Below are 23,455 nucleotides of genomic sequence, written 5' to 3'. Positions count from 1 at the left end.
GAAACCAGCCTTAGATAACTGTGTTATTTCCTTCAGAGACGAGTCCTGGTTGGAAGAAGAGATGGCGGTCTGAACTGACCGAAGAAAAAAAGTAATGATGAAGGGACCTCAACTAGAGACGTCACCGGTGAGTCAGTGTGTTACTTGTACACTTACACTGTATACTATATACAGAACTCCTGTGTACAATGTCACTAGTGATCACGGTATTACCTGTACACTGACACTATATACAGAGCTCCTGTGTATACTGTTACTGGTGATCCTTGTATTACCTGTACACTCACACTATATACAGAACTCCTGTGTATAATGTAAATGGTGATCACTACATGGACACTGTATACTAAGTACAGATCTCTTGTGTATAATGGCATTAGGATTGTGTTTTCTTTTTATTAATGATCTCAGTATTGTAGTATTTGGTCACTATGTGGTGGTAATATGTGATCCAGGCATGGTGTGGTAGTATGTGCTCCTTGTGTGTGCTATTATTTGGTCGCTATGTGGTGATAATTTGTGGTCAGGTTATAGCGTGGTGGAATTTGTCCCTTGTATGTGTTATTATTGGTCTACATGTGGTGGCGGTACTATGTGGTCTGGACATGGTGTGATGGTATTTGTTCCTTGTATGTGGTATTATTCAGTCACTATGTTGTGGTAATATAGTGCCTGGTCATGGTGTGGAGGTATTTGTCCCTTGTATGTAATATTATTGGTCATTTTAAAAATTGAAAAATAAGTAAAAATATATCTAAAATTGTATTGGCTATTTTAACGAATGTTTAATAAGTTACAGTAGAGTAGAGCTCGACCAGAAGAGTCTACCTAGTCATGGTGGCTATGTATGTGGCGATAGGAACTGTTAAAGGGAATCTGTCACCCATATTTAGTGATATCATGTAAAGATATCACTAAATTGTGCGTCCCATAAGGATTCTAGTAGGGCTTTTGACTCCCCCCGACCCCGCACCTTTGCGGCATAAATACCTTTTTAGCTTGTTGGGGATGCATGCAAATCGTGGTCCGGTCCGATGGGCGTGGCTTAGTGGTCTTCTCCCCCCACCTCCTCGGCTTGCTTCACGTAATCTTGGTCTGTGAATACCATAGACGCCGTTGGTTTCCGCACTTGCGCATTGTAAAGGCCCCCGGCGCCTGCGCAGTATGCTTTGCCCAACTGTGGGCGAAGCATATAATCGCTACTGCCCAAGCGCCGGTATTTTCCAGTGCGGTCTATGCCCCGGAAGTCTTCACATGCAGGACACACTTCCGGGGCATAGACCGCATCTGTGGTATTCACAGACCAAGATTACGTGAAGCAAGCCGAGGAGGGGGGGTGGGAGATGGCGACTAAGCCACGCCCATCGCACCGGACAGCGGCGATTTGCATGCATCCCCAACAAGCTAAAAAGGTATTTAATTCCTCAAAGGTGCGGGGTCGGGGGGAGTCAAAAGCCCGAATAGAATCCTTATGGGACGCACAATTTAGTGACATCTTTACATGATATCACTAAATATGGGTGACAGATTCCCTTTAAAGTACGATTGGTGAGGATGTCATGTAGAAGTGGATTTTTTCCATGAGAGGGTCGTGGGGCTGTGGAAGGTTTGAGGGGTGGAGCCTGGGCGGAGTTTCTAGGGGGCCCCGAAAATTTTGCTAGTATGGGGCCTCAAAATTTCCTAGTGGCAGCCCTGCTTAGAGAGAAAGGGCCCTAGTTGTGGGAGCGCCGTCTGGCACAGCCAATAGGATGCATGCCATGCACTACATGACACGTGACACGCTCACGCTTTCACGGCTGGGCCATTTTGTGCACGTACGCATCCCCGAATCACGGCCTTCCGTCATCATTAGCCGCCTGCTGCTCGTGACGTCATTCATGGGCGCCGAGTGCTGGCGGAAGCTGTCTCCACAAGCAGAGAACATGGAGGCTGCGAGCGACGGCAAAACGCTGCCGCTTGTAGGCTTCGGGCAGGCGGTCATTGGACCCCCAGGCTCCGGAAAGACGACCTATGTCCGGGCCATGCATGCCCTCCTTACCAGCATGGGTCGCCCGGCTTCTATTATTAATCTGGACCCTGCCGGGGAGGACGAGCCCGGGGCGGCGGTCACCCTGCAGGAGCTTCTGGCTCTCCCGGAGGTGATGGAGGAGCTGCACCTGGGGCCGAATGGCGCCCTGCTGTACTGTATGGAGTATCTGCAGGGGAACCTGGACTGGTTACGGGACCGGCTGCTCGGTCTCCGGGGGACATACCTGCTGTTTGACTGCCCCGGACAAGTGGAGCTGTACACCCACCACCCTGCGCTGCCCACCATCCTGCGGCAGCTGCAGAGCTGGGGGCTGAGGGTGAGGAGAAGACAGAGGGGCACATACCTGTGACTGGCATGGGGGGCCTATCACACCTGTCACCCAGTGACATCTGCACAACATCTGGTCTTCAAGCCTGTGTGCTTTTAGAAAGTTTACAACTTCTTAGAGCCTAACAGCCTTTATAGGGGTTGTGAAAGCTACATCGTGCCGATTTCCTGGTATTAGCGGTCTGCGTGGACGCTCTCTAATGTGATGCCATGTATGCAATTTGGATTCTTGCAATCACATGCCAACTATATTTGCTCAGCTTGTCTCCATAGAAAGTGAATTAAGAAACTGGACCCTACTAGTAGGCATGCTACCGCAAGTATGCAAACTGTACAGTCAAGTCTGCCCATGTGCATCGGCAATACCAGGGAATCGTGAGTGTGCACCCCACATGCTGTCATGATTGTGCAGTCAAGTGATGCAACTGCAGACTTTCTCCCGAGACCTTTTTTTTTTTTTATCCTTTTATTGTAAAGCCTTGTAGTTGCACTGAGAATATTACTGGCACCCCATATTTTCAGAAGGATTTAGCAGGTTGATATGATTTTGGGGTTTGAGGTTTTTTTTATTTTTGTATATATTTCGATTGTCTCTTTTTAGTTATGCGCTGTGCACCTCGTGGATTCCCATTATTGCACGGACCCCGCTAAGTTCATCTCCGTTCTCTGTACCTCGCTGAGCACTATGCTTCACATAGAACTGCCCCACATCAACATTCTCTCCAAGGTGGACCTCATTGAGCAGTATGGTAGACTAGGTGAGCATGGAGTTATATTTACTGCTAGTTTATAGAATTTTTGTCATATTATGCTGTAATACACAACAACATAATTTGATAGCCCTGTTATTTTAATGGTTTTTCCCTTGACGTAAAGGGAAATTAATTGCCCTAGTGTGAAACTTTCCACTTCAACATCATTGTAAAGTCTGCAGCTGATCAGCGCCCACTGTTGGGCTACAGTAGTCGTAAGACATCATTTATGCCAGGAGACTGATGGAGACAAGAAGACGCTGCGTTGATCCGAGTGATAAGTAGCTGTCTCCAGCTGCTGTAGGCCCTTTGTTTTGACTAAGAACGGTGACATGAACAGTGCACATCACCACTCTAGCCATTCACCTTGATCAGAGTCTGGGTCGAGAGGTGAGACACTGCTGACATGACATCACAATATCATGTCAGCAGCAGCGGTAGGGAGCTGGCGATAGACCCCGGGAGGGCGTCTTTTTTTGTGTTTTACACTCATGACGAAGAACATCCTTCTTAAAAAATGTGGAAGTTGTCTGCAACCCTTACTATTCCTGAGAATGAAGACTACATCATTGATGTAGCGCAAGAGTCTGCTAAGTTTTTCATCCACAGTGGCAAGCACAGCCACCAGAGTATACAGGGACCTGCAGACTGCTTCATTTACTTTAAAGGGTTGTCTGGCCTGAAGGGTGAGTGCTTATTCACCTGCAGGTTTTTCCGCGTTGATTTGCAGGTAAAACCCCGCAGGTAAAGTGACTTGCGTTTTTTCTGCGGATTTGCCAGCGGTTTTTCCCTGCGGTTTGACACCTGGACAATGGAACAGGTGGCAAACCACTGTGGAATCTGCACAAAGAATTGACATGCTGCGGATTTAAAACCGCAGCAAATCCGCACCGTGGGCACTGCTGTTTTGAAATCCCACTGACTAATATGTACCATTGCTTGCGGATCCGCAGCAGAATCCGCAGCGTGTGCACATACCCCTAAGGGAATCTGTCAACCTATTGTATAAAGGGAATCTGTCATCTTCTAGCGCTGGACCTCTTCCAGCGTCTGCGCACTGCAGTACCCTGTTCTGCCCTCAACAGGGCAGAGCAGTGTGCCAGAGCCTCAACGGGAAGCAAAGAAGTGGATGTCATCGCTAGAAGATGGGAGGCGCCGGGCTGGATCGCCCCTGGGTGAATATAATATAACTCGTTTTTCTTCTCTTTCAGGTTACATCGGGGGCTTATCTACAGCAATTCTGTAATGCTGTAGATAAGCCCCTGATGGCGGTGGCTGCATCTTATATGCCAAAAAATAGGTGACAGATTCCCTTTAAGCTGCAAGTCTGCAGTCAATTCATGTGACTGCAGACTTGTGAATACTCACATTGCGTGCTGTGAGGATTTTCCAGTACTGGCCGCAGGCGCATGACCACAAGTATGTGATTTGTATACTTTGGCACAATCCCACTAGACCTGTCCAGCCTCGCTCAATTCACTTGAATTGGGTGAGGCCGGGCACGTCTCATCAGCACGTGCCCACATGTATAGAAATTGCATACATGCGGTCAAGCATCTGCCAGTGCCAGAGAATCCTTAACGAGCGCTCAGCGTGAGGATTCACAAATCTGCAGTCAGAGTGACTGCAGACTTGTAGCCTATGGCTGGCAAGCCCTTTAAGCCACTGTTAAAATACAAAAAAATTACTTTAACATAATGTTGAATTAGGCCCATACTTACTGTCATTTTAGGAAGAGTATTCATCTCTTTCATTATTATCCAACGTATTCATTCATTATTACGCCTCCATACACAGCTGATAACACAGGACCTGCAAAATCAGGGAAAGGGGAGAGGGAGTCGGCTCACCATTATCCACTGCACCTTGCTTGAAAGCCTCCTCCCAGAGCCGTCCTGCTCTGGACACTTCAAGAGTAATATGAAAAAGAAAGGGATTCTCCAGCGTAGGTAAAGTATTTAAAACTTCACTTTTATTTTGTCTTCATAAAAATGGACATTTTGGCATACCACTGTATACCCACCAACCGGCCGACTCGTTTCGACTTATGCAGTCTCACTCATGGTGTGGTGTGCCAGGGTACTAACTAGCAAAGAATGTATATCTATCCCTCCAACCTCCTGCATATTCATTAATTAGTAAGTGCATAAGAGTAAAATTATCCCTTTACAGTGTGCTACAAGGTAATGTGCAATTAAAATAACATTTTAAAATTTGTTTTTTTGTTTTATATTTTAACTAGCTGAAGAGCCTGGCGCTGCCAGGGCATAGTAACTAACTACGGTTAGTTATAACCTATTATAATGATTATATCTATATATAAGGCTGTGTATAGCCCCGCCCACTCCGCACAGCCACATTCACTATAATATCCCACATCATCCCGTCAGCCAGAGCTACCGGAATACTACCCATAATATCCCACATCATCCCGTCAGCCAGAGCTACTGGACTACTACCCATAATATCCCACATCATCCCGTCAAAGCCAGTAAAAGTAGAATAGTGAAATTGCACAGAAACATGGTTCACTAAGATCCCAGGTTTTCTACTGATCAGGCTGATATTCTCACTTATCTGCCACCATAAATATCACATTCAAGCAAAAAAGGAAGCATGTGCTCACTGTAGCGCCAAACCATGCAAACATGAAAAATGAATAGTGTGCTTCCTTTTTTGCTTGAATGTATATGAGTTGGTGACTCTAGGTTAAATCGTAGAGTTGGAAAGGACCTCCTGGGCCATCTGGTCCAACCCCCTGCTCAAAGCAGGACTCGCTAAATCATCCCAGTCAGATGTCTGTCCAGCCTCTGTTTGAAGACATCCATTGAAGGAGAACTCACCACTTCTCGTGGCAGCGTGTTACACTCATTGATCACTCTGTCAAAAAGTTTTTTCTAATATCTAATCTGTGTCTCCTCCCATTCAGTTTCATCCCATTGCTTCTAGTCTTTCCTTGTGCAAATGAGAATAAAGTTGATCCTTCTACAATGTGACAGCCCTTTAGATATTTGTAGACTGCTATTAAGTCTCCTCTCAGTCTTCTCTTTTGCAAACTAAACATTCCCAAATCCTGCAACCTTTCCTCATAAGACAGGGTTTGCAGACCGGTCACCTGTTCACACTATGCAATTTTTGAAATTTGTATTCATTTACCGTATATACTCGAATATAAGTCGAGATTTTCAGCCCAAAAAATTGGGCTGAAAGTCCCCCTCTCGTCTTATATTCGAGTCATACACACCGGGGGGTCGGAGGGGGAGCGGGGGTGTCAGGTCATACTTACCCGTCCTGACGCAGTGTCTTGAGCCCCCAGCTTCTCTCCGTGCTCTCTCTTCCTGCCTTCAGCGGTCACGTGGTGCCGCTCATTAAAACTCATGAATATGCGCATATTCATGAGTTTTAATGAGCGGTACCACATGACCGCTGAAGGCAGGAAGAGAGAGCGCGGAGAAGCTGGGGGCTCAAGACACAGCGTCAGGACGGGTAAGTATAGCGATACTCGCCTGTCCTGCGTCCATGGCTGCTTGCTGCTGTCTGTGTCTGTCATCGGTCAGTGACTTCAGACAGCAGAGGGCGCGGTGACGTGGTTAGTGCGCGCCGCGCCCCCTGCAGTCTGAGCGTCACTGACTGATGACGTGGCAGATAGCGGGGAGCAGCCATGGACGCAGGACAGGTGAGAATCTGACACCCAGCGACGGAGAGGTGAGTATGTCATTTTTTTTAATTTTTTTTTTACATGCAGCAGCAGCATGGGGGCAGCATATGGGGGAATCGTCTATGGAGCTTCTTATGGGGGCAGCATATGGGGGGCATAATCTAAGGAGCTTCATATGGGGGGCATAATCTAAGGAGCTTCTTATGGGGGCAGCATATGGGGGGCATAATATAAGGAGCTTCTTATGGGGGCAGCATATGGGGGGCATAATCTAAGGAGCTTCTTATGGGGGCAGCATATGGGGGGCATAATATAAGGAGCTTCTTATGGGGGCAGCATATGGGGGGCATAATCTAAGGAGCTTCTTATGGGGGCAGCATATGGGGGACATAATCTATGGAGCTTCTTCTGGGGACACCATATGGGGGAATAATCTATGGAGCATTTCCCACCCTAGACTTATACTCGAGTCAATAAGTTCTCCCAGTTTTTTGTGGCAAAATTAGGGGGGTCGACTTATACTCGGATCGACTTATACTTGAGTATATACGGTACCTTCTGACTGAGCACTCCACCTGTTAGCCGCCGGTGTTTTTAATCAAGCCAGGGCCATTTCCCCTCCACAAAGATGTAGACTTCAGTCCTAAGAGGATTTTTCATAGGTTCCCATTCAGATGGAGGCTACAGTCTTAGTGAGGATTGGCATAGAATAGGGACCTGGAAAATGAGAAATGCCTTAACGTGACTTCCAGGTACACATAACTTGGCCATTTTATGTGCTAAACTTTCTCAATTTTTCATACTTCTAATGCAGTAATGCAATTCATTATTCATTTTTCATGTTTGCATGGTTTGGCGCTACAGTGTGCTTCCTTTTTTGCTTGAATGTATATGAGTTGGTGACTCTAGGTTAAGCACCTGTCCACACTATGCTTATGCTTGGATGTGACAGTCAGTTTTTGAAATTTGTAACCATAAATATCACTGTCATGCTTTTCACCAATGGACAGGCAAACTTATACATTAGTACAGTAGAGAAACCTTCACACACATTTTCATGTACCGTCAACTGGTAATTTGTCCGGCTGAGTTGCTCAAGGATGTACAGCATGTGTATGCAGTATAGTATCATATTTAGTGGGCTATGGGAAAAGAATTACGTGTTATATGGGTATATTCAGGTGCATTATGGGGAAAGTAGCACTTTAAAAAAAAAACTCACAGCATCAGAGCACAGTAACACATCAATAATGCATAAAAGTGTCTGTGAGAAAATATTAAATCCACATGACATTTAATATGTGCACTTTCCTACATTCATGTGTGTCAGTTAATGATACCAAACGGGAGGGGGGATTCATTTCTCTCATGTACTCACTGCTCCTTTCTTTGGGACAGACGATGGCTGGAGCTTATGTTCCTGGGGATGCTAGATTTCTCCCACCATGTCAGTGTTTGCTGAGGTGTTGTCAAGTGGGAAAACTTGCTCATAGCAACCAGTCACAGCTCAGCTACTTTTAACCAGCTCTGGTGAAATGAGAGATGCTTAGTGATTGGTTGCAAGGAAAACTGTTGGTCATAGCAACCAATCACAGCTTAGCTTCTTTTGAACAGATCTGGTGAAATGAAAGATGCTTCGTGATTGGTTGGTGATACACACACACACACACACACACACACACACACACACACACACACACACACTGATTTTTATATATAGAGATTGCACTTTACCTTTTATCACACTGTAAAGGGTTATTTTTAAAGGGTTATTTTTACTCTTATGCACTTACTAATTAATGCATATGCAGGAGGTTGAAGGGGTAGATATTGTCATGATCCATGCTGGATCATGACTGATAAAAGCACCTGTAACCTTTTTTTTTCTCCTTAAGCTGTGTGCTTAAGTTTGGTTTTGCCCCCGGTGGCCATTAGGATTATTACACAGTGGTGTCTTTTGTTCTAGTTTGCCCCCGGTGGTGAGCGTCATTGCACTCTGGTTTCTTTAGTTTAGTGCATGTGATTATAAAGCAGGTGTGATTGCTCTGGCTCTGCTATAAAAGTGTCAGGTGTTGCAATCACTGTTGGTGATAGTGTTCATTTCAACCATCCTTGGTGGAGGAAGGATCTAGAGAGAGGTCCTGGCAGCTCAGTCAGAGCCCTGTTGTGGAAGGAGTCAGAGGGGATTTCCTTGCAGCTCTGACAGAGCTTGGTGGCAGCTATTCAGGAGGAAAGCTGCATTCTGGTGGTGGACTCTGTTGCTGGGAGCAAGAGCAACAGAGAAAAGCTAAGTGGTGTTTCCCTGTTTGTATTTTTCCCTGGTGTGTATTAGTACAGCGGTGGGGCCAGTGTCTGCATCACCCAGCTCCCTAGGAAGGGATAGGAATCCTGATCGGCGCCTGGTGCGGAACCGGCCTAGGGAACGTTAGGCGTGTGAGGGACACTGACTCAGGGGAGTGCAGGAGGTCTCCACATCCCCGTTCCCTATCGCAGGGCCCACCGTTGTAACTGTTTCCCCTTCCCCCCATGTTTTGTTGTTTTAGTTACCGGCCTGCGGGCTGTGTCACACAGGACAGTTTCACGTGCCGAGCCGTGTCTTGTTTGTTACCGGCCTGCTGGTCGCGTCACACAGGACGGGTCAACGTGACAGATATACAATCTTTGCTGGCACACCACACCATGAGTGAGGCTGCATAAGTCGAAATGAGTCGGCCGGGTGGGGGGTATACAGTGGTATGCCAGAATGTCCATTTTTATGAAGACAAAATAAAAGTCAAGTTTTAAACATTTTGCAGTGCTGTGCAAATTAATTGGGACAAAGCATTTTTTTAAGTAAAATCGTAAGTTGGTTACCAGTCAGTGATTCAAACCAGTTTTAACTGCTTTTGCACAGCACGGTACCTACACTGGAGAATCCCTTTCTTGTTCCTAACACAGGACCTATTCATTACAATTGATGATATCACAGCTCCTCCTTTCACAATTGAATTTGCACAAGTTCATTAGTTGTTTTAATACAAGAGATGGGTTCGGAATCAGTCTGCTGCTGCTAATGCAGAAATGGATTTCCTGAAGCGGAGTATAAGGGTATGTGCACACGTTGCAGAAAATTTCTGCACAAAAACCTGAATCCTTCCCAGAAACCACACCTATTTTTCCGCGGCGGTTTTTGTGCGCTTTTTGTGCGGTTTTTATGCGTTTTTGATGCGTTTTTTACCGCAGCGGTTTCTAAAAGCATGGGAGAAGCCTAAACCGCGGAAAAATACGCAAAATTAATGTGCATGCTGCGGTTTTTACCGCGATGCAGTTTTTCGCGGTAAACGCATCAATGTGCACACAAAGTGCAGAATGCATAGAAATGACTGTGCAGCTTATTTTTAGCGGTTTTATAGTGAAAACCGCGGTAAAAACCGCTAAAAAAACGCTGTGTGTGAACACAGCCTAAGTCTAAAATAGCTCAAGTAGCCAGTGTGAAAATTGCAAGATTTCATAAATCAATTTTTTTTTTTTATTGAATTTTATAAAGATTAACACAAAAAGAAAAACCACAACAACCAGACAAACACTGGAGAAACACGGCTCTCCACCCCCCAACCTTAAGAAACATTATTCATGTGTTATTTATACATCTTGGCTCTACAAAACCAGTATAATTGAATGAACAAATATTTGAACGTAGTAACAAGTCAAACCAATTTACATATAGCTTGTGAAAACACTAATAACATTTTTATTAATTTTAAAAGAAGTTTAATTTGAGGCATCATATAAACATAGCTCAAAGTAAGCCGAGGCGAACCAGAGCCATCAATCCATACACCCCATATCTTGTCAAATTTAGAGATATCTCTTTTTAAGTATGTCTTTTTCCAAATTTACTAACCGGTTAACTTTATCAATAAATTCTGATATAGACTCCTGATCTGCTATCCATTTTTGGGCTATCAATTTTCTTGCCATATATAACATACGTACCGCCACAATTTTGTCATACTCATCATTAGTCAGATCTTCAACATATCTCAATATACATAATAATAGTGAAAGCTCTACATCAACTGAATAAACCCTGTTAATCATTGCTACAACACTCCCCCAAAAGGACACCAAGTTAGGACAGTTCCACATCATATGAAACATATCTGCTATGTTAGTTTTGCATCTAGGACAGTAGGGACTTTACCGAAATCCTATATTAAATAAGAATTGAGGTGTCCAGTATACCTGGTGTATCACGTATTTATGAGACAGTCTATGGGATTCACTTAAAGACAGCTGTGGAACTTTTTCTGACCAGTCATTTTCTTCTCTTCCATTTCTCTTTTGATCACATCGGCTGGTTGGTCAATATAATGTCTAAGGCTAGTTTCATGCTAGCGTATGGAGGAGCTGCGGAGGGATGCGGACTTCCTCTGAAGCACCGCCCACTGCCATACCTCCTTCGTTCAGCTCCGCCTCCATCAGCATGCTGCCTCCCTACCCTATCTTTATCATTGGGTACACAGGCCGTGCCAATGTATGCGGATGCCTCCGCATGCGTCGTTTTGACGGTGCGTTGACCTGCGCCGAACACAACATGTTTTTTCTCCACAGCATTGCGGAGATATTGGTTTTTGAAGTTTATATGGTTTATGGGGATATTAGTATATAAACTGCAAAAACCTATAGCTTATAAATGTGATGGAGAAAAAGAAACAAAGCATTTAATCACCTAATCTGCCCCATTTAATTTATACAGTTAAAAATATACCTGAAAGGTCCTCTTTAATACTTGTCCAATAAAAAAAAAAACCTAATGCTACACTTGCGCCACAATCTCATGTTTGATAGGCATAGCAGAGTTGGATATCCTAATAACACTTACATCTTATAACACCTTAATATCTGTATTGCTCAACTCCACTTGTTATTGTGACTTATTATAAACTAAAAGTTGAACATTTGTTTTATTGGATATTTGAGTAATGGTTGTCTCTTTCCATTGCAGCTTTTAACATTGACTATTACACTGAAGTTATGGATCTTTCTTACTTAGTGGAGCATTTGACCTCTGATCCATTTTTCCGACGCCATCGAAGTCTTCATGAGAAACTGGCAGAGGTCATTCAGGATTATGGGCTAGTGTCATTCATGCCACTTAGCGTCAAGGTGAATCAGAATTGGAGAGATTTCTGTGTAGTAAATCACGGCAATAATTTGGTGTAAACAGATAATGGTGTACTATACGAGAGTATACGAGACTATACGCGAGAGTATACACACACACGTTAGTTGTTATTTCCAGTACATATACATTAGTTTGTTGCAAAGAAACTAACTTAACCCCTTACCTACAATTGACGTAATATTCCGTCCATGTGACCATGGACCTAATTACCATGGACGGAATATTACGTCATCGCGATCAGCGGCGCCCACGTGGTGAGCGCCGCTGATCGCGGCCGAGTGTCAGCTAATTATCATAGCTGACACCCGGCACAATGTGTCAGGGGTGGTCACGGACCGCCCCGACACGTTAACCCCTTGCACACCGCGATCAAACGCGATCGTGGTGTATCGGGGGTTAAAGGGAAGCATCGGCAGGGAGGGGGCTCCCTCCGTGCTTCCCTGAGCCCCCCACGGCAGCGCAATGTGCAGCGCTGCTGTGGGGGGCTCTTTCCCTACAGGCCCCCGGATCCAAGATGGCAACGGGGGCCTGCAGGGAGCTGACTTCCTCACTGCCTGCAAAGCGCAGGCATGAGGAAGTCTGCAGCAGTGCCTGTGACAGATCGCTGATCTGTCACAGTGATCTGTGATGTGACAGATCAGCGATCTGTCACAGGACAGTGATGTCCCACCTGGGACAAGGTAATAAAGTGAAGAAAAAAAAAAAAAAAAAAAAAAAAGTGTTAAAAATAATTAAAAAAAAAATCGCTAAATAAATCAGTAAAAAAAAAAAAAATATTCCCCAATAAATCCATTTTTTCAAAATAAAAAAAAACAAAAACAATAAAAGTACACATATTTGGTATCGCCGCGTCCGTAATGACCTGCCCTATAAAACTGTCCCATTAGTTAACCCCTTAAAAAATAAAAATAAAAAACGAAGCAAAAAATAATGATTTATTATCATACCACCGAACAAAAAGTGCAATAACGCGCGATCAAAAAGACGCATATAAATATGCATGGTACCGCTGAAAACGTCATCTTGTCCCGCAAAAAACGATCCACCATACAGCATCATCCGCAAAAAAATAAAAAAGTTATAGCTCGCAGAATAAAGCGATACAAAAATAATTATTTTTTATATAAAATAGTTTTCATTGCAAAAAACCGACAAAACATAAAAAAACGACCTAAATGAGGTATCGCTGTAACCGTACTGACCCGAAGAATAAAACCGCTTTATCAATTTTACCGCACGCGGAACGGTGTAAACGCACCCCCCCCAAAAGAAATTCATGAAACGCTGGTTTTTGTTCATTCTGCGTCCCAAAAATCGGAATAAAAAGCGATCAAAAAATGTCACGTGCCCGAAAATGGTACCAATAAAAACGTCAACTCGTCCCGCAAAAAATAAGACCTCACATGACTCGGTGGGTCAAAATACGGAAAAATTATAGCTCACAATATGTGGTGATGCAAAAACTATTTTTGCAATAAAAAGCGTCTTTTAGCGTGCGACAGCCGCCAAACATAAAAACCGCCATAAATCGTAAATCAAACCCCCCGTTATCACCCCCTTAGTTAGGGAAAAATAATAAAACTAAAAGAAAATGTATTTATTTCCATTTTCCCGTTAGGGCTAGGGTTAGGGCTAGGGCTCAGATTAGAGTTAGGGGTGTGTTGAGGTTCGGGTTGGAGTTATAATTGGGGGTTTCCACTGTTTGGGCACATCAGGTGCTCTCCAAAGGCAACATGGCGTCTGATCTCAATTCCAGCCAATTCTGCGTTGAAAAAGTCAAATGGTGCTCCTTCCCTTCCAAGCTCTGCCATGTGCCCAAACTGTGTTTTACCCCCACATGTAGGGTATCAGCCTACTCAGGACAAATTACAAAACAACTTTTGGGGTCCAATTTCTCCTGTTACCCTTAGGAAAATAAAAAATTGGGGGCAAAAATATAATTTTGCGGAAAAAAATGTTTTTTTTATTTTCACGCCCAGGCGTTATAAACTTCTGTGAAGCACTGGGGGGTTCAAAGTGCTCACCACACATCTAGATAAGTTCATTAGGGGGTCTAGTTTCCAAAATGGGGTCACTTGTGGGGGGTTTCCACTGTTTAGGTACATCAGGGGCTCTCCAAACGCAACATGACACCCGCAGACCATTCCATCAAAGTCTGCATTCCAAAACGTCACTACTTCCCTTCCGAGCCCCGACGTGTGCCCATACAGTAGTTTTCTCCCACATATGAGGTATCAGCGTACTCAGGACAAATTGGACAACAACTTTTGGGGTCCAATTTCTCCTGTTACCCTTGGGAAAATAAAAAAATGGGGACTAAAAGATCATGTTTGTGGAAAAAATACGATTTTTTTATTTTCACGCCCGGACGTTATAAACTTCAGTGAAGCACTGGGGGGTTCAAAGTGCTCACCACACATCTAGATAAGTTCCTTGGGGGGTCTAGTTTCCAAAATGGTGTCATTTGTGGGGGGTTTCTACTGTTTTGGTACATCAGGGGCTTTCCTAACGCGACATGGTGTCCGATCTCAATTCCAGCCAAAAACGTCAAATGGCGCTGCTTCCCTTCCGAGCTCTGCCATACGCCCAAATAGTGGTTTACCCCCACATGTGGGGTATCAGCGTACTCAGGATAAATTGCACAATATCTTTTAGGGTCCTGTTACTTTTGGAAAAATAAGAATTGAGGGTGAAAAGATCATTTTTGTGGAAAAAATATGATTTTTTAATTGTACTGCTGTACGTTATAAACTTCTGGGGGGGTCTAGTTTCCAAAATGGGGTCACTTGGGGGGGGGGGTTTCCACTGTTTAGGTACATCAGGGGCTCGCCAAACGTGACATGGCGTCCGATCTGAATTCCAGCCAATTTTGCATTGAAAAAGTCAAACGGCGCTCCTTCCATTCTGAGCTCTGCCATGCGCCGAAACAGTGGTTCCCCCCCACATATCAGGTATCAGCGTACTCAGGACAAATTGCACAATAAGTCTTGCAGTCCAATTTCTCCTGTTACCCTTGGTAAAATAAAGAAAATTGAACCTGAAGTATTTTTTTTGTGAAAAAAAGTTAAATGTTCATTTTTTTTTTTAATATTCAAAAAATTCCTGTGACGCACCTAAAGGGTTAATAAACTTCTTGAATGTGGTTTTAAGCACCTTAAGGGGTGCAGTTTTTAGAATGGTGTCACTTTTGGGTATTTTCTATCATATAGACCCCTCAAAGTGGCTTCAAATGTGAAGTGGTCCCTAAAAATAAAATGGTGTTGCAAAAATGAGAAATCGCTGGTCAATTTTTAACCCTTATAACTTCCTAACAAAAAAAAATTTTGGTTCCAAAACTGTGCTGATGTAAAGTAAACATGTGGGAAATGTTATGTATTAAGTTTTTTGTGTGCCGTATCGCTGTGATTTAAGGGCATAAAAATTCAAAGTTGGAAAATTGTGAAATTTTCAAAATTTTCGCCAAATTTCCCTTTTTTTTCACAAATAAACGCAAGTTATTTGAATGCAATTTTACCACTAACATGAAGTACAATATGTCACGAGAAAACAATGTCAGAATCACCGGGATCCATGAAAGCGTTCCAGAGTTATGACCTCATAAAGGTACAGTGGTCAGAATTGTAAAAATTGGCCCGGTAGATAACGTGCAAACCACCCTTGGTAGTGAAGGGGTTAAGGTGAACTTGTCACGAGGTCAAAAGTGGCCCGACTTTGCTCCTATTTTATTCCGACTGTTTGTTTCCCTTAGTATTCAATTTTTTTTTTTCTTCATTGTTACACATTTTTAAATTTGCCATGTGGTTCCAGATATATGGGCCTTAAGTGCTAATTTTTATGGCCTTTACCAAGAAGCTCAAAAGGGTAATAATGCAGAGCTGTCTAAAGGCATTCCCCAAGGAGTCTCCTGTCCTGTCTGCCCGCCCACGTGGTAAAAACCGTAACAATTTGTATTCATTAAAAATGTCCATATCTCTGGAATCATATGGTGGATTTAAGAAAAAAAAAACCCTGGATACTAAAGGGAGCAGAAGGGAATAAAATATAAACAAATACCTAGTTTAAGAGGACCTTGCACCAAATTTTTCATGTTGAAATCGACACACAAGGTAATTGCGTCTCAAGAGCAGAATAAAACATGTTTGTTAATTTTTAATTTCATCTCTCCATTGCAGAGATATTAGCAATCAAGGTATTTGACACCTAGTGAGTTAACTCTTACCACCCCCTCTCCAAGTCCAAGAAGTGGATGTTATATAGTTTTCACTGTGGGCGTGTACTACTTCTCCCATTATGATGCTGCCCAATCATAAGCAGGTAGCAACACACTGAGGAAAAAATACACCCACCATAGCTTCGAGCATATAGGGGTCAGCGGTTTCTCCCCTTCCCCTGTGCTTCTGGTAAGTCTCCTGTCAGCTCCTCAGTTTGCACCAGAGAGGAAGGAGTGTTTGCACCGCACTCTTGGGTCAGGGGCCACCAGTACAGACTGCAGTGACAATGTTAGCACTGCATTATCTGTGCAGTCTCCATGGGTAGAAATGCAGAAGGACCTGTGATGATATGGTGGATAAGTAAGTCTAGTCTGTGCCCTGCTCAAAAGTGATTCTTAGAAATAAAATGAAGGGAACAGAACCATGCAGAGTGTGCTGATGGGCTGGAGTATATGAACGAACATTCAATTAGTGACATTTTGTAATAAGCTCTTGGTTACAGGATTTAATGAGGTTCTGCAGCAGCTGAGGTGTCTTTGAGGGTCTGCAGTGGTTGGTTGTATTGCATACAACGTATATTTTTGGGGGTGGATTTCATCATTGACGTCTTGTGAAAGTGAAACATTTGGGGCAAAAGCAACATTTTTGATGGAAATGTGTTTTTTTTTTTTTTTTTTCTCCATTTTCTCAGTTCAACATTATAAACTTCTGTGAGGCATCTGTGGTTTCAAGGTGCTCATCACACATTCCTTGAAGGGTCTAGTTTCCAAAACTGGGTCTCTTGTTGAGGGGCTTCCACTGTTTAGGCACCTCAGGGGCTCTCCAAACTTGACATGGTTTCCTCGATCTATTCCAGCTATTTTTGTGTTCAAAAAGTCAAAAGGTGGTCCTTCCCTTCTGAGCCCTGCTGTGCGCCAAGACATTAGTTTACTCCCACATATGCGATATCTGCGCATATTCAGGAGAAATTGCACAACACATTTTGGGGTCCATTTTCTCCTGTTACCCTTGTGAAAATAAAAATTGGGGCTAAAAGAACATTTTTATCATCACATTCCTTTAATTACTGTGAACCACCTGAAGGATTAATACATTTCATGAATGTGGTTTTGAGGACTTTGATGGATGCCGTTTTTACAATGGTGTCACTTTTGGGTATTTTCTGTCACATAGCCGAAAGTCACTTCAAATATGATGTGGTCTCTAAAAAGTAGTTTTGTAAATTTTGTTGGAAAATAACTTGCTGATCAAATTTGAAAACCTTCTAACTTCCTAGCAAAACAAAATTGTTTAAATGATGCTGATGTGAAGTAGACATGTGGAGAATGTTTATTAATTATTTTGTGTGGTATAACTTTCTGATTTGAGGGCATAAAAATGTGAAGTTTAAAAATTGCGAATTTTTTTGTCAAATGTTCAATATTTTCATAAATATAAGCAAATCAAACCTATTAAAATTTACCACTAACATGAAGTACAATTTGCCACAAAAAAAAAACAGTCTCAGAAATCAGTGAGATCCGTTGAAGCGTTCCAGAGCTACTACACAAAGTGACATTGAACTACATGAAGGTGTCCACGTGTAGAGATTTTGGCACTTCAATTCAGTAATTAACCCCTTCACTACCAAGGGTGGTTTGCACGTTAACTCCCGGGCCAATTTTTACAATTCTGACCACTGTCCCTTTATGAGGTAAGAACTCTGAAACGCTTCCATGGATCCCGGTGATTCTGACATTGTTTTCTCGTGACATATTGTACTTCATGTTAGTGGTAAAATTTCATTCAAATAACTTGCGTTTATTTGTGAAAAAAACGGAAATTTGGCAAATTTTTAAAATTTCGCAATATTCCAAATTTGAATTTTTATGCCCTTAAATCACAGAGATACGGCACACAAAAAACTTGATAAGTAACATTTCCCACATGTTTACTTTACATCAGCACAATTTTGGAACCAAAATTGGAACCAGCGATTTCTCATTTTTGCAACACCATTTTATTTTTACGGACCACATCACATTTGAAGCCACTTTGCGGGGTGTATATGATAGAAAATACCCAAAAGTGACACCATTCTAAAAACTGCACCCCTTAAGGTGCTCAAAACCACATACAAGAAGTTTATTAACCCTTTAGGTGCGTCACGGGAATTTTTTGAATATTTAAAAAAAAAATTAACATTTAACTTTTCTTCACAAAAAAAATACTTCAAGTTCAATTTTTTTTTTATTTTACCAAGGGTAACAGGAGAAATTGGACTGCAAAAGTTATTGTGCAATTTGTCTTGAGTACGCTGATACCCGATATGTGGGGGGGAATCACTGTTTTGGCGCATGGCAGAGCTCAGAAGGGAAGGAGCGCCGTTTGACTTTTTCAATGCAAAAGTGGCTGGAATTCAGATCGGACGCCATGTCGCGTTTGGAGAGCCCCTGATGTGCCTAAACAGTGGAAACCCCCCACAAGTGACCCCATTTTGGAAACTAGACCCTCCCCAAGGAACTTATCTAGATATGTGGTGAGAACTTTGAACCCACATGGGCTTCACAGAAGTTTATAACGTACAGCGGTACAATTTAAAAAATCATATTTTTTCCACAAAAATCATCTTTTTACCCCCAATTTTCATTTTACCAAGGGTAACAGGACCCTAAAAGTTATTGTGCAATTTGTCCTGAGTACGCTGATACCCCACATGTGGGGGTAAACCACTATTTGGGCGCATGGCAGAGCTCGGAAGGGAAGCAACGCAATTTGACGTTTTTGGCTGGAATTGAGATCGGACACCATGTCGCGTTTGGAAAGCCCATGATGTACCAAAACAGTGGAATCCCCCCCCCACAAATGACACCAATTTTGGAAACTAGACCCCCCAAGGAACTTATCTAGATGTGTGGTGAGAACTTTGAACCCCCCAGTGCATCACAGAAGTTTATAATGCCTGGGCGTGAAAATCGTATTTTTTCCACAAACCTGATCAGTTAGTCCCCAATTTTTTTATTTTCCCAAGGGTACCAGGAGAAAGTTGTTGTCCAATTTGTCCTGAGTACGCTGATACCTCATATGTGAGAGAAAACTACTGTATGGGCACACGTCGGGGCTCGGAAGGGAAGTAGTGACGTTTTGGAATGCAGACTTTGATGGAATGGTCTGCGGCTGTCGTGTGCGTTTAGAGAGCCCCTGATGTACCTAAACTATTGATACTCCCCACAAGTGACCCCATTTTGGAAACGTGACCCCATTTTGGAAACTAGACCCCCCCCCCCCCCCCATGGAACTTATCTAGATGTGTGGTGAGCACTTTGAACCCCCAAGTGCTTCACAGAAGTTTATAACGCCCGGGCGTGAAAATAAAAAAATAACTTTTTTCCACAAAAATGATATTTTTGCCCCCAATTTTTTATTTTCCTAAGGGTAACAGGAGAAATTGGACCCCAAAAGTTGTTTTGCAATTTGTCCTGAGTAGGCTGATACCCCATATATGGGGGTAAAACACTGTTTGGGCGCATGGCAGAGTTTGGAAGGAGCACCATTTGACTTTTTCAACGCAGAATTGGCCGGAATTGAGATCAGACGCCATGTTGCATTTGGAGAGCACCTGATGTGCCCAAACAGTGGAAACCCCTAATTCTAACTCCAACCCTAACCCCAACACACCCCTAGCCCTAATGGGAAAATGGAAATAAATACATTTTCTTTTAATTTTATTATTTTTCCCTAACTAAGGGGGTGATAATGGGGGGTTTGATTTACTATTTACGGTGGTTTTTATGTTTGGCAGCTGTCACACGCTAAAAGACACTTTTTATTGTAAAAATAGTTTTTGCATCACCACATATTGAGAGCTATAATTTTTCCATATTTTGACCCACCGAGTCATGTGAGGTCTTATTTTTTGCGGGACGAGTTGATGTTTTTATTGGTACCATTTTCGGGCACGTGACATTTGTTGATCGCTTTTTATTTTATTTTTTGGGACGCACAATTTACAAAAACCAGCATTTCATGAATTTCCTTTGGGTGGTGCGTTTACGCCGTTCCGGGTGCGGTAAAATTTAGAAGGCGGTTTTATTCTTCGGGTCAGTACGGTTACAGCGATACCTCATTTAGGTCGTTTTATGTTTTGGCGCTTTTATGCTATGAAAACAATTTTATATAAAAAATAATAATTTTTTGCATCACTTTATTCTGCGAGCTATAACTTTTTTATTTTTTCTCTAATGACGCTGTATGGCGGCTCGATTTTGCGGGACAAGATGACATTTTCAGCGGTACCATGGATATTTATATGCGTCTTTTTGATCGCACGTTCTTGCACTTTTTGTTCGGCGGTATGATAATAAATCATTATTTTTTGCTTCGTTTTTTGTTTTTATTTAAGGGGTTCGCTTAAGGGGTTAACTATTGGGACAGTTTTATAGGGCGGGTCGTTACGGACGTGGCGATACCAAATATGTGTACTTTTATTGTGTTTTGTTTTTTTGTTTTTTTTATTTCCAAAAAAAATTTATTGGGGAATATTTTTTTTTTCGAATTTATGTAGCGATCTTTTTTAAATTATTTTTACACCATTTTTTTTTTTTTTTTTTACTTTATTGCAATGTCCCAGGTGGGACATAACTGTCCTGTGACAGATCGCTGATCTGTCACATCACAGATCACTGTGACAGATCAGCGATCTGTCACAGGCAGTGCTGCAGGCTTCCTCATGCCTGCGCTTTGCAGGCACTGAGGAAACCAGCTTCCTGCAGGCCCCCGCCGCCATATTGGATTCGGGGACCTGCAGGAAATGAGCCCCCCGCAGCAGCGCTGCACATTGCGCTGCTGTGGGGGGCTCAGGGAAGCACGGAGGGAGCCCCCTCCCTGCCGATGCTTCCCTTTAACCCCCCGGTACACCGCGATCGTGTTTGATCGTGGTGTGCAAGGGGTTAACGTGTCGGGGGCGGTCCGTGACCGCCTCTGACACATTGTGCCGGGTGTCAGCTGTGATAATCAGCTGACACCCGGCCGCGATCAGCGGCGCTCACCACGTGGGCGCCGCTGATCGCTGTGACGTAATATTCCGTCCATGGTAATTAGGTCCAGGGTCACATGGACGGAATATTAAAAAAATCCTGGTATCAAATAACACCAGGAAAAACGAAGAGATCCATAGTAATAATATGTCTAACTTTAATAATAATAATAATAATAATAATAATAATAATGGTTAAAAACCATAAATGCATAAAAAAATCATAAAAATAAAAAAGCAGAGTGCCTCACAAGCGAGTCGCCACCGACTCTTATTAAACAAGTGTAATTCCGCGCTTCCTGGTTAGGAGTATGCGGCTGCAGGGCAGTGTAAGTACTTTGAAGCCAGCGAACGGCCCCAGAAGGCACCGAGGTTCTAGACTGCACAGGCGCAGGGCACGTCAGATAATCTTAGGAGCGTGCCTGATGTGAGCACACCCAATGATATCAGGATTGCGCCGGCAGTCTTCATGATGACTTCCGGTTATAGAGCATGACTGTATTAAAAGGTCGCACTTTCCCTTATCTGACGGCTGTGCCAACTGTTCTCGCGGCAACAGACAGACCTTCTTGCGGTTCCTGAATCATCAGGATGGACGAGCCCACAGTCTCCAGAAGAGATCACCCTGAAGATACAATTCCTCCTCCAAAAATATTCTATGGCTCCTGACTGAGTGATCTCTGTAAAAGTTCATGTTTTTAATGCTTCTTTCTTGGAGTAGGTCTTGGAATTGTCTCACAAACTAAATACAAGGAATGTGCAAATGTGCATTGTGTACAGCCAAATTACCAAATGCATGGGATAAGAGACACTGACAGTCTTGTCACCTCTGTAAAAGTACATCTTTTTAATGGGGGTATTAATCTTCTGTCATATAGGACAGGCCTAGGAAGAGTAAACAGGAAAGATACCATGTCACATCAAAATTCATGAATGTCTATTTCATAACAGCAGTTCTGTATATATGGCTTAACGTTCGTTCAATAGATCTTGTTCACTGCCTATAAAATTTACAAAACACTTACCGTATATACTCGCGTATAAGCCGAGATTTTCAGCCCATTTTTGGGGGCTGAAAGTCCCCCTCTCGGCTTAGGCGGGGGAACGGGGGTGTCAGATCATACTTAGACACCCCCCCCACCCCCGCTATTCCCTGTCTCAGGCTCCTTCCTTCAGCGGTCACGTGGTACCGCTCATTAAAGTCATGAATATGCGCATATTTATGACTTTAATGAATGGTACTAAGTGAAAGGAAGGAGCCGGAGACCGGGAGAAGCGGGGCTGCAGAGACACGTCAGGAGAGGGTAAATATATGCAATATTCACCTGTCCCCGGTCCATCGCTGCGCGCTGCTCTGTCCTCTGGCTGTGATGTTGAGGTCAGAGGGCGCGGTGCGTAGTTAGTGTGCGCCGTGCCATCTGCTGCCTGAACGTCACTGACAGAGGACCCGGAAGACAGCGGCAGCGGGGGGACCGGTGAATATCTGAGGTGCCAGGAGCCTGAGCCAGCGGTGACACCGGCACCTGTCCCCCATAGCGCGCCGGTGTCCTGGCCTGCTCATGCCCCGGCACCTGGCCCCCAGCGACGAGGTGTGTCATATTATTATTATTATTATTATTATTATTATTATTATTATTTTTTTTTTTTATTTATTTGCAGCAGTATATGGGGGTATAATCTATGGGGCAGCATATGGGGGCATAATCTATGGAGCAGCATATGGGACATTTTATGGGGGCATGATCTATGGAGCTTCTTATGGGGGCATAATCTATGGGGTATAATCTATCGAACATCTTATGGGGCCATAATCTTTATGGGGCCATTATTAACCTTTGTACAGCATTATATGGGGTGTATTTTGTATAGAGCATCTTCCGGCCTTATCAGTGCGGCTGCCTATTTGGGGAAAAGTTGGACCAACTTATCTCTGACTCCACAGGAGGAAAGAGCGGGTTTCTCCCTCAACAAAAGGTCAAACCGCTTTTTCGTCACCCTTTTTTAGGCAAGTTTTCGGGCCTTTCGCAACCCCGGGTCGACTACAGTGCCCAATTCCGCCGCCTCAGGCCGCCCCAACCAGGATAGGGAGCGGCAGGTCTCATATAGAGCCAACCCATTGGGGAGAATGCGTGCTCAACAGGCCAGATCGAGAGGATCCAGATCCCAAAGATCATCAGCCAAATGACTTGAGGCCTTTACCAGACGACACCAGCAGGGTGGGCGGTCGCCTACTCTGGTTTCACCACGTCTGGGCCAGCGTCGCTCATGACCCATTGGTAGAAGAATTGGTGTACTCA

The 23,455-nt window shown here is 43.6% G+C and overlaps 1 protein-coding gene across 1 annotated transcript in view; it reads left to right on the top strand.

Moving 5' to 3' along the window:
* The first annotated feature begins 1,801 nt into the window (after positions 1–1,801).
* The window catches only part of GPN2 (GPN-loop GTPase 2), a 41,277-nt gene continuing 19,623 nt past the window's right edge, over positions 1,802–23,455 (top strand). The window contains exons 1-3 of the mRNA XM_073563888.1: positions 1,802–2,345; positions 2,958–3,114; positions 11,754–11,914. Of these exons, the coding sequence (XP_073419989.1) occupies positions 1,878–2,345; positions 2,958–3,114; positions 11,754–11,914 (786 nt within the window). The 5' untranslated portion in view covers positions 1,802–1,877. The remainder of the gene's footprint in view (positions 2,346–2,957; positions 3,115–11,753; positions 11,915–23,455) is intronic.

Source organism: Dendrobates tinctorius, unplaced genomic scaffold, assembly GCF_039654945.1.
Source record: "Dendrobates tinctorius isolate UK_male_01 unplaced genomic scaffold, ASM3965494v1 ptg000015l, whole genome shotgun sequence".
Taxonomy (NCBI): Eukaryota; Metazoa; Chordata; class Amphibia; order Anura; family Dendrobatidae; genus Dendrobates; species Dendrobates tinctorius.
The sequence above is the reverse complement of the archived record's forward strand: the minus strand, read 5'-3'. Positions and strand labels throughout refer to the sequence as shown.